Raw genomic sequence first — 12,364 nt, 5'->3', positions numbered from 1 at the left:
TTTTTAAATTGAGAAATGATGGGTTCTAAATGATAGGTTCCCACAGACGGCGCCAATGATCAGACCAAATACAATATGGACTAGCCAATGTATATCGGGCCTAATCACACACGGTTGATGTGGTGAAGATAATTCTTCTTTTTGGGCTTGAGGCTGCTGATAATAGAATCTGGACTTTGATCCTCTGTTAGAGCGATCCTTAAGCCTGGATGGGGGGTACCTGCGATGACACTCTGATGCTTAAGTCAGTATCAGTTGCAAGTGTAAGTATATTCTTAATGAATTAGATGATCATACCTGGGCTTGTACCCCTTATTTATATAGTAGTTGAGATGCCGCCTTGAGTAGGCGTATGGCCTCTGATTGGCCGTTTCCGGGCTGCAGGTTTGACTAGAGCTTTAATAGCTTTATCTCTTACTGCCAAGCTATCCTTTTAGAGTAGCGGCGAGCCGGTGCTGTCCTTTACTTATTAGTACAAAGGCGCAGTGGGTTCGTATTAGTTCTTGATGTAACTTCCTTACATATGAAGTTATGCTATTTAGGCGATTTCGTGCGCGATGGATACACCGCGTCACATTATGCGCGATGGTGGTAATCGCGCTTAGTTCCGGATCCTCATGAGATTAGGCTTCGTCATAAGTCTTTGGGCCTACTATATTTTATCCAGATCAAAAAGAATGATAAATGTTTCTAGTTAATCAAGTGATGTTTTAATCCGTAATTTGAACTAAATTGTCAACAAAAGTATGGCATTTCAACTCATGATCTTTTCATCAACTTTTTATGGTTACAACTTGAGTATCGGATTACAAAATGGTGGTAGCTCAGTTGACGCATTAGAGCTGAGCAGGTGGGGGTGAGAGTGTGTATTTGATCATCCTCAGTACCACCTTTAGAAGAGATTTAAAATCTTAATCTTGAACTTGTCCCGAATCAGACTAGTCGCAAAGATTTTCTTTAATTAGTTTATAGTTATGTGCTTGTAATATTTAAAAGAGTCATACTATTTATACCGTGAAAAAAGGTTAGTTATATAAAACTTTCACAAAATTTACTGGTGATTATTAAATCAGATGGAATTATGGAAACTACTCATCTATTCAATAAATCATTAAGTATGCCAATTCACTTTGAAAAGTTTCATTTTGAATATATAGTATTTTCCTATTTAAGATAATTTGATAGTTTTGGCATGCTAACTCCTTGGCATTTGAATTAAAAATAATAAAATTAAAAAAATAGAGTTAAATTTTGTGTATTTCGTATTAATTCTTTTCGTATGAAAAAAAAGGTCAATCTATATATGGCCCAAGGGGGGAAATGAAACGACGAAGGCGGCAAGTAAAGGGGGGAAATGAAAAAATATAAAATATAAAAAGAAATAAAAGATAATTATTGTTAAATATAGTAAAATATAAAATGTCAAATTATTATCCTAATAATACACTATGAATTAAATAATATATTAGTTAATATATTGATTGGTATTTGGCACTATCTGTTTGTCAATTTATACTTACACTTATAAGATAAAATCGACTCTTACAAAAAAAGAAGATAAAATCAACTCTATATTATCATATTTGATTATTCAAAAATTGTCAATACATTCAAATTTTGAATTTGAATTTAAATATAAAAAATTAATTCGATCTACAATTAAAGTAGAGATAGTAAATATAATTTAAAATTAAATTTCATTTGATTAAATTGGAGATGAAGTTGTTAGTTTTTAAAATATTTTATTTCTAATTTTATCTTTTATTGGATACATATTTTTCTAAATATGATATTCAACATAGGTCCATTAAACACTATGTCCAATAACTAAGGAGAAAGTTCTAATCGTCAAGTCATTATTGACTCAAAATAGGAAGATTTTGGATCTGAGGGTAAAAGGGATTTGGTGGCGAAGATGCAAAAAGAAATAAAAGATATATATATATATATATATATATATATATATATATATATATATATATTTGGTTTTGATGTAGTGTTTGATATTGTGATAAGATTAGAGAAAATCTCAAAAAGAATTGGGAATTTGCTAAATGGAGCTTAAAATTTTTGGGAAAAAGTGCGCAATTGATTGTGAAAAGTCAGAGAGAAGGGAAAAAATTGAAAAAAAGAGAGGAAAATATAGTTTTGAAAAATAGGAAAATGTAAACAATTTTGGTGAAATATAAGGAATATTTTATAAAAAAAGGGAAAAAAATAAAAAAAAATTCCAAAAATTTCTTATTAAAACTGGCTCGGCCATTGACCCGGTTGAGGTACTGGGTCACTAGTTCAACCGCATGACCCGGTAATTATATGCAATTTTACAAATATAAAAAATTATAAACACACTCAAATATCTAAAAAAATGATAAAAATTTCAAATATTTTAATATAAAAAATAATAAATCATGTGTCACTTGAGCAAGAGGGCGAAGAATGTTCCTTGATTTGCATTTCTCACTCTTCATTCACTGTATGATTAATTTAAAAATAAAATAAAAGAATATAAGTAATATTATCATGTGTCACTTTTTAGAGAAAAATAAATTAAGAATTTTAATCACTCTCAAGATAAAGTATTCTAATTTAATATTTAAAAACTTAACCAATCTCAAAAAAGTTATATGACATGAGGTAACAGTGGACATAGTTACGATAATGAGTAATGCCTTTTTTCATAGCTCGACAAATAATTTGATAAGCCAATGATTCTTTTTCCGTGTTTTAGAATACGGTTCGGATATTGATCGAATTCATCTAATTCTTTTTTATTTGTCATTTAGTTTAGTTTAAATTTTGATTTATAATATTTTCGTTTTTAAAAGAGACTTGACCTATTATATAGAGCAAAATAAAACTGACTCAAGTTTTGAAAAAAGCCTTTTTAGAAAACACTTTTAATCACATTTTCTCTCCACATAAATCATGTAATGTTACTTTTTTTAACGTAAACATCCAATCTAGATAATCCAACAAAAAGTTCATGTTTTATAATTTTATAAACAATAACATTTAAATACAAAATTAAGTTCGTAAATCTATCCCAAATAGGGACGGATTATTTTTTGTCCCTAATAGGGAATGATTGTTTTTTGTCCCTAATAGGGAAGGATTGTTTTCCGTCCCTATTAGAGACAGATTTAGGGACGAATTTTATAAACCATATCCTAATTTTATCCCAAGTTGGGACGAACAATATTCTGTCCCTATTACGGACGGAATTAGGGACGAATTATGAAAATTAAACATACTTCGTCCCTAAGTTCGTTCCAAATAGGGACGAAATATTTTTCCATCTCAAAATCCGTCCCGACATAATTTATTTTGTTGCTAATTCCGTCCCAAATAGGGATAGATTGTTTTTTTGTCTCTAAATATGTTCCAATTAGGGACAGAATATTTTCCATATCTAAAATCTGTCTCTAATTCATACGTTTTTAGTAGTGGTTGTCATGTTAATTCTTTTGTTGTATTAATTTTTTGATATTTATGTATCATGTTAAATATGAAATATTTTATATGGTCAACATATGTAATATGATGTTGATTATTTGATAATTAAATTTTTTCATGAACTTTTACAGCTTTTATTTTTGTTTGAGTAAAGCCTTTTTGGGTCCCTAACAAAAAATACGGTCCTCTCTTTTGTTCCTTACAAAAAAAATACTCATATTAATTATTTTTTAGGGACTAAATTAGGTCTTCATTGAATTTTTAAGGGACTACATTTTCAAAGAAATGGAATTGTAGAGGGGCTAAAAGTTGACTTTTTTTTGTAAGGGACGAAAGTGAGAATCGTATTTTTTGTTAGGGACCCAAAAGAAGCTTTGTTTTTTTTTTTTTTTTTTTTTTATTGTTTACATTTCTATAGTTTAAGAAAACAATGGCTCATTAAACCGTAAGTCAACACGGGCTAGATTTGGGTTCGTAAATTTGGGCAAATAAGCTTACCCAACTCAATGACAAGTATACACACAATATGACCCCAAAACAAAAATATACGTACGGAGTTTGACTTATACGAAGGATGAGACAAATTAACAAAGAACACAAGATGTAGTGGAGAACATGATATTCATAAACTCTGACATCAAGGTTCGTTGTTGATGTAACATACAATTCAGATGAGATAAACCAGAAGCCATTGCAGCATGTTAGATTTAATTTTGGATAGCCGTAGCAGGTTGTTAGAGGATCAATGTGCTTTTGTATATATTTGTTATTCAATTGGAAATTATGCATTAGCATGTTGAAAGGGTGTAACATGAGGGATACCATGAGAATGTTGTTGATTTTCATGCATGTTTAGGCAAGGGATATAATGGATCCAGCTCTTTGGATGGGAGTCATACATCGTGTGGCAGAATCATACGAGATTCAGAAGGTAATTGGTTAATGGGATTCAGGAAAAACACGGGGCATGGAAATCCTCTCTCAGCTGAGCTGAATGGGATCCTCCAAGGCCTGAGACTTGCTATTAAGAGACCGACAGGGAGTTACTTCTCCCAGGTTGGCTATTAGTTAGTTGTTTTCTTGTTTCTATCTTCCTATTATATCCACACACAAAATAGCTGGACTGGGCTAGCATTTGATTTAAATATGTCAGATTTGTGTAAAATACTTTGGGTCTGGCCTGGTTTATTAACTTTATGTAAGTATAAATTATAAATCTGGTCTAATCTATATTTAAAAAACAAAAACCTTGGTCTAAGCATGTTAGCCTATTTAAGTCTATTAGACATTCAATAATTAAAATAATATTACTTTATTATTCAAAATTATTAAAATAATAATTTTATTTATTTTATTTAAAATAAATAATATGATATAAGCTGACTTATAGGCTCGACATGTAAAAAAAATATATGACCTACTTTCGAAATAAGCTATTTTAAAAGTGAGTTATTTTATTTGACTATATATAATAGACCGAGTCTGACATAATGTAAGTTGGGTCGTAAGTCATTATTAGGTCGCTTGCCCCATTTATACCCTTAGTTTAGGCTTTATCGGACATCGTGAGATATTGAGAGCGGTATCCAATGACTGTTTTTTTGTGAAGGTAAGGCAAAACTCAACAACTAAACAATTCTAATATTATGAGACCTACTAATAGCACAAATATCACCTAAAAATAAAATACCGAGTCTTGGGGTACCTGTCTTGTGCGTAGGGGTGTCAAAACAGGTTGACACGACACACATTTTTACACGAACACGACACGAATTTTTATTCGTGTCAAAATCCTCAACACTAACACGACATAAATTTTTTGCAGGTTGACATAACACGATACGAATAACACGCAAAATAGGGGTTAAAACTGTAATTGACAAAAAAAATTAAAAAAAGGGTCCAAATTAAAAAAAAATTAAAAAGAAATTATAAAAAATAAAAATAAAATAATTAAAAAATATATGGGTCAACACAAACACGAATACGACACGAATTTTTTACATGTCATTTTTCTCAACACGAACACGACACTATTTTTTTTGCAGGTCAACCCGAACACAAATTTTTGTGTCGTGTCGTGTCGCGGGTCGGCCCGCATGTCATAACTTATATTGACACCCCTACTTGTGCGCACTGATTCCCTTCACAGTATGTGTGTTGCAATAGCCTTAGATCCCAATATTTATTTATCCAAGGCCAAATGCAAGTGACGATTTGTGACTTTTCAGCAGCATCACCTGTATTGGTAAACATGATCACCCTAAAGGAGTCACTTTCAAGAATAACTCTTCTAAAGTCTTTCCTCCAAGAAAATTTCAAGCCCTTTAGGATGCCCCATAGTTCAACTGTGAAGGTGATGATATTCCCACACGGTAGACAAACTCACCCAACCATTGCCCATCATGTTCCTTACATATCCCTCCACACACAGCTGCCTAAGGTTGTGCATGGGTCAGGTTTTTGTCCGACTCGACCCAACTTGGTTTTTATAGGTCAGGTATTTTGACCGACCTGCTTTCATTTGATCTAAGTCAGGTCTGACTTGGTTTGGATTTTGTTGAACTAGTTTAGAATCGGGTCGGATCTGACCTGACTTGGTTTTTGAAGTGGGTCTCACTTGGTTTCTGAAGTGGGTCAAATCTGACCGGACCCGTTTTTGACTTGATTTCCTCACAAAATTTGATCGAAATTTCTACGTTGCAAACGACAAAAATTTCGTCACAAAATTATTTTTTTGTCGGAATACTTTTTGTCGAAAAGCGACGAAATTTTTTACAAAAATAAATTTTCTATCGAAATTTAGTTTCCGTCAAAAGTTTTGACGAAAATGATTTCTTTCATCAAATGTTTTAAACGAAAAAAGATTTCTGTCAAAAATTTTGAGGGAATGTTTTTTCGTTCAAAATTTTGAGGGAAATATTTAATCCGAAACTTTTGACGAAATTTAGTTTCTCTAAAGAATTTTGATAGAATATTTTTTTCGTCAAAATTTTTTATCGAAATATTTTTTGTCAAAAAATTTTACGAATTTTTTTATACATAAATGTGTTCCATTGAAAATTTTGATGGAAAATTTTTTTATCCAAAAATTTGACAAAAATATTTAGTTGAAAATTTTCGATGGAAATGTGTTTCGCTAAAAAATTCGACGAAATTTTATTTTTTTTGTCAAAATGTTTAACGACAATTTTTCCGTCGAAAACTTTCACCGAAATTTGAAATCTGTAAAGAATTTTGATGAAATTTTTTTCCGTCAAATTTTTTTGATGGAAATGTGTTTCGTCGAAATTTTCGATGGAAATTGTTTTGAGGTAAATGTTTTATTCGAAATTTTCGACGAAATTTAGATTCTCAAAAGAATTTTGACAGAATATTTTTTCCAGTTCAAAAAATATAAGTATTTATAGATCAGGTCAAGATCGAATTAAGAGCATGGTAAGTGAACCAGTTTTTTTGCACACCTCTACACTGGAGTGCCTTTAGCTGCCCCGTCTGTATTTGATGACTTTATTGTGTACTTAGTTGAGCTGAACTTTGGTGTTTGGAACGAGCTAAAGGGCAAACCCTCCATGTACAAGGCTCTTGACTTGTGAGAATAGCGATGAAAATCGACGGTACATCATCTTACTTTTGCATTTTAGCAAAAAAGGTATTTTTTATTTTTAAACTCGTGACCTTTCAATTATAAAGAATAACCTTATCATTGCTCAATGACAGTTTGGACCCGAGCTAATTCAGGAAAATTAGCATCTGCCTTTTGCGTTGTAATAGTCCAACCTACCTTTAGCCAATGTGACATGAACATTTATAATGTATCATGAGATCCCTGGATCAAACCATTATAACAAAGTTCGAATTTAAGCTTGTAGACTTTACAACTCAACCAATCCATTTTAATAAATGACAAAAATAAAATTAAGCCCATGCATGTTATTTAACATCATCTCACATATATTCTTTATTGACATTAATCAATATTTAGTTTAACTGAGTGGGGAATTTTTGCTATATCTCCTTGATTTGGATTTTGAGGTCTAAAATGGGACCAAAAGCAAGACCGCAAAATTTCATCATTCTATGTCGGAGAAATAGTATCCAAAGTAAGGATTATAAATACAGCTTTCTGAGACAAAACAACAACAATAATACGATTCTGTAGTCAATGGATTGGCTAGCTCCATCTTCTCCTGTCCTCTTCTTCATCCACAGGAGCATACCATTCTGGTCTCCGCTTGGTGTTGCTCAGCCTGTAGTTCAGGAGAAGTTCCTCATCTTGAAGAGTCCTAGTAGCTATCAAAACAAGAGATTTAAGAGTTGGAACATGTGATCCACTATCTTTTGACACTCCAGATTTGAACCAAAAGGTGCCAAGTCTCCTCACATTTACTTCTGCATTTCCAAACGATATATTTGGAATGTAAACTCTCATGTTGTTTTCAGTCAATGGAAAGTCATAAGGGCAAATCATGACATTTGGTTGCACCCCCTTTGGAGGGTGATTGGCAAAATGAGCCAAAGCTAATGGGTTCCTACGCTCAATTACTTCACTGTTATCTCCTTGGTTGCCTTCCAAAGGCTTACTCAGCAGTTTCCAGATCTTCTCTGAGCCTCTCTCAGTTCCTTTCATATCACGCTTGATTTCTCCAGTTTTTCTACCATTCCACAGTTCTCGCTCGTAACCTCCAAAACCCCAAGGTTGGGCATTGATGACATTTCCATCATATCTTGTAATCAAATAGGGATTCTGTGCATCAACCTTTGGGTACCCTGGAATATAACGATAATAAGCTGGAGAGTAGACTACACCAGGATAAAAGGCCAACACAGCACCAGCATCTACTACACCATCTAAAAAAAGACCCTGGCCAGCATCCTTGTGAGATATTTGAGAAGGTTTAACATTAAGCGTGTAGCCAAGTTGATCTTTTAATTTCTGAGAAACTTCAGCTTGAGTTAGCGGTCTTGTCTGCGGGACAGCTGCTCCAAAAGCACATCAATGACAAGTGGCTACAGTGAACAGGCAAAAAGGAGAAAATTTCACAATAATATGAAATTATAAACAAATAATTAAAGGTAAATTGTAACTAAAATAAGATATATTTTCTATACCCTTGTGGATCTAAAGGAAAAGAAACAGTATAAAATGAGTAAGTGGCAATTAAGAGATGTAGTGTTGAAACAAATTGACATGTCAACTTCATGAATATTTATACAAATATGGGCATTCCTCCTCTGGAAAGCACGGAAGCATAATAATGGCATATATTCATTTATAACGGAGAAAAATATAATTAACAAATTTGAGCATTTGATCCAAGAATGTCTTAAGACAATGTGTGACGCACACATATAGAGAGAGTAAACAAGTTGGTTCTATTATGGTTATGTATGGTGCCTAAAACACGAATTACATCAAGGATTAGGATATTTGGATTAAGAAAAGATGTACAAGTTTGAGAACATGTTATGTCTTTTAGTGTCAAATATGTCAGTTTTAAACAAGTCCCAACTGTACCTGGTTGCTAATTGCTAAGGCTACTTCCACTCAAATTCTAAGTGAAATAAAAACCCTAAAAAACAGTATTTATTGATGACAACAAAAGTTGAACAAAAGATGAAAAAATTGTAAAAGGCAACCAAAAGAAAGGGGGGAAAAACTCACCAGGATTATTAGGAGTTGGACCATTCCTACCCACAGCAAAACTAAGCCCACTGCGGCGAGGCAAAATGCTTGCTTGTTGAGAAACAAGGGGGTCATTTTCATTTGGAAGAAGAATTTCATCCATGAATGCACAAAATGTTTTAATTTGTGAATGAACATTTTCTTGTACATGCATCTGTTGATCAGTGACAGAGGCTTTACTGGCCATTTCAATAATCTCTTCAGCATCTGCTTCGTCAGCACTTTTCCCCAACCGATTGTAGCTGGATATTAAGTCTTTGCATGAGCGAAACATTTCGAGATGTAAAAAAGGAAAAGAATCACATCACACACACAACAAAATTGAAATCATTGGCATTAAAAAAATATGAACCCACAAAAGCATCAAGTAAACAACAACTTATCTATGTAGTCTTAACATCGAGGACCTAACATCTTAAAGTTCAAATTTACTTAACATCTCAAAGTATTTGACAATTCTACCTCTGCATAAATGTGCCCTTACTATTCATGATCAATGTATACAACATTAAATCACTAACCTTGAATAAAGGTACAAGCGGTTAATGTCAACCTCGAATTGTAGTTGTCTTGGATCTTTAGAAAAAGCAGGGCGTTTTGCAAGGGTTTTCACAGCCTGAAAACAAAATCAGACCAATATTGATTGTTGTGATAAGTTTCACAAGAGTCACAACATGAATACAGCTTAGCATTAGCACAAAACTCTGAAGAATTTGTAAAAGCTAATCCCTGCAAGAATTAATATATCACAGTACCATCAATTAAGTATAGAGTCCATCCTTTCAGATCATTGATATTCTCATAACCCATGTGGAACAACAGAACATTATGCTAATATATCACATAGTTATATGACCTTTTGGTGAAAGTTCTAGTAACTCAATAAGTGGTCATGAGTACAAAATATGGAGAAAATAACAAAAGATGAAGAATAAAAAGAATTGAACGTTCAACTTCATGCTTTTTAGGGGCATGTATGAAATTCAGCATATGACATAAGCACTTTGAGAGTCTTCCGGTGTAACGGATTATGCTATACTGGCCACCAAACAAAAACTATTATTCTCTAAATGAGTTTTGGTCACTCATTCTAGACTGCAAAGTCCTCTATAAGGTCATTATAATAAACCCATCTAATTTATTTATCTCATAATTAAGTAACCAAAGAGGACAATGCAGTGCTAAAGCTGCTCCTTTGTGATTGAAAAATCATGGGTCTGAATTCAAGAAACATTCTCTCTGTAAATATGCAAGGATAAGACCGTATATAAGGATTGCCCTCACCCCTACCATAGCTAGTCGGGTTTTAATAGGAAGTGATTTTTTATCTTTTACAATTAAGTAACCAAGAATGCTATTAAGTATTACAACAATGAAATTCGAAGGTAAGAATAATAATATTTATACATATTTAAGCATAATCTCACCAAAAGATAAGAAATTCAACATCAACATCAACAACACATTTATCCCAAATTAATTGGGGTCGGTGGTAGATGAACTCACATGAAAGATACAAAACGGTTGATAAAAAGTAAAAAAGCAAAAAATAAATAAATAAATAAAAATAAACAAATAAAATAAAAAAATAAAATAAAATAAAATAAGATAAAATAAAATAAAAATAAAATAAAATAAAAATATATGTATATATAAATAAATAAAAGTAAAAAAGAAAGGTACAAGAAAAAGTGGGGGAAATGAAGGGGAAAAGGACTAAAAATGGACCATCTGGAACATAGGAATAAGAGCGGGTCTAACCCTCCACCATACTTATAGCTTTTCTCCATTCCGTTCTAAGACATACTGTCCGCCAATCTATATCCCACTCCATTAAATCTTGTTCTAAGACATATTTAAGCATAATCTCCACCAAAAGATAAGAAATTATTTATACAATAAGCAATGCAATGACATATGGTCAAAATGATTGTGTCATAAGATAAGGATATATACCTCTCGAAATTTCTGGAACAAAGAAGCCATCAGTAACTCAGATGAAAGAAAAAGAACCTTTTCACAACTGAATGTGCTTTTAATGCAATATTGAGCTTTTTTATTCTGGAAATGTACTGCCAAAGAAAAAAATAAAAAAAAGAATGGCTCAATACAAGTTATGAAGAGGTGCCTTGTCTTAAAGTTAAAAACACGAAAACATCTGAAGAAAGTTAAATATAGTCTACATAAATCAAAATATCACATGGTTAATAATAAACTATGAAGAGATTGACAAAACCTAGTAACTATTAACTTCAAATATGCTGTCACAAGTCGATTATGAAAACAAACTCAAATCGTTATCTAGTTACTTACTGTTATGCGAACTATTCCCCAACATAAGTAGATATACACATTGCATTGTTCAACGAAATGAAACGTATATGTAATAATGATTGCAAGAAGGGGAAAGAGAATAAAGGAAGAGAGAACCGAACCTTGGAACGATACCCTCGCCGCAACTGTGAGCGAGATCAAAGTATACACAGCTGCACCCAGTAACACTGAGTAAGACTTGTGGGCTGGGCTTGGGCCCATGTATATATATTAAAGTTAAAGTCTTGATATTAGGAGTAAAACTTTTTTATTAATAGAAAAAAGTGAATTTCTCCAAAAAAAATTATTTAGTAAGTTAAAATATTTTTCAAAAATATTGACTCAAGTTTTTTTATTTTATATTTGGTTAATTATTAATGATTTCTTAGAATATGGGCTGATTTTATAAAATTAATATTTGATGAATTTTTGAAAATATAAAAAAAAGCTATTTATGTTATATAATATAAATGGGTTTTATAATTCTCATGTTAAAGGAGAATTGAAATCTTATGTTGTAGAGATAAAAAGTATGTGGGACCCATGTGTTAGAAAAAATTATATGTAGGACCCATGTCAGCACGAAAATCGAAAAATGTGTAGAAAAATTGTAATTCTCATGTTAAATGAGAATCATAAAATCCAATATAAATTATATAAAAAATTTCCAACCAGGTGAAAATATAAGAGTATCACTTATCTGGTGATATTATTTAATGAGATTCTTATTCACAATTTTAATTCTTAAGACTCTTATTTTACAGAAAATTTTTAAGAATAATTATACTAGGGTGGCAATACAGGTATTGACCCGCGGGTTGACTTGAGACCCGACCCGTTAAAACGCGTGTCCTGTCAACCCACGGGTAGGAGCGGGTCATGTACGGGTTGTGTAAATGTGACACGTTT

At 32.2% G+C, this 12,364-nt stretch overlaps 1 protein-coding gene across 1 annotated transcript; it reads right to left on the bottom strand.

The window, feature by feature from the left end:
• Positions 1-7,496: 7,496 nt before the first annotated feature.
• On the bottom strand, positions 7,497-11,577 carry LOC133301592 (uncharacterized). The gene is made up of 5 exons (XM_061501246.1): positions 11,456-11,577; positions 11,099-11,214; positions 9,664-9,758; positions 9,122-9,384; positions 7,497-8,436 (listed from the first exon to the last, which is right to left on the bottom strand). The coding sequence occupies exons 1-5, from the start codon at positions 11,499-11,501 to the stop codon at positions 7,631-7,633; spliced, it is 1,326 nt and encodes a 441-aa protein (XP_061357230.1). The 5' UTR covers positions 11,502-11,577; the 3' UTR covers positions 7,497-7,630.
• Positions 11,578-12,364: the final 787 nt, after the last annotated feature.

Source organism: Gastrolobium bilobum, unplaced genomic scaffold (assembly GCF_033153095.1).
Source record: "Gastrolobium bilobum isolate Gb01-03AN ecotype WA unplaced genomic scaffold, APGP_CSIRO_Gbil_v1 utg8841, whole genome shotgun sequence".
Classification (NCBI taxonomy): Eukaryota; Viridiplantae; Streptophyta; class Magnoliopsida; order Fabales; family Fabaceae; genus Gastrolobium; species Gastrolobium bilobum.
Note: the sequence above shows the minus strand (reverse complement) of the source record. Positions and strands in the feature narration are given on the sequence as shown.

What these genes read in the sequence shown, in the direction of transcription:
- LOC133301592 (XM_061501246.1), bottom strand. Translation starts at nt 11,501, where the DNA reads ATGCAATGTGTATATCTACTTATGTTGGGGAATAGTTCGCATAACA. An exon ending in GGGGAATAGTTCGCATAACA is followed by an intron (nt 11,215 to 11,455) that starts GTAAGTAACTAG and finishes TTTCTTTGGCAG; the next exon opens with TACATTTCCAGAATAAAAAA. An exon ending in TCCAACTCCTAATAATCCTG is followed by an intron (nt 8,437 to 9,121) that starts GTGAGTTTTTCC and finishes CTTTTGGAGCAG; the next exon opens with CTGTCCCGCAGACAAGACCG.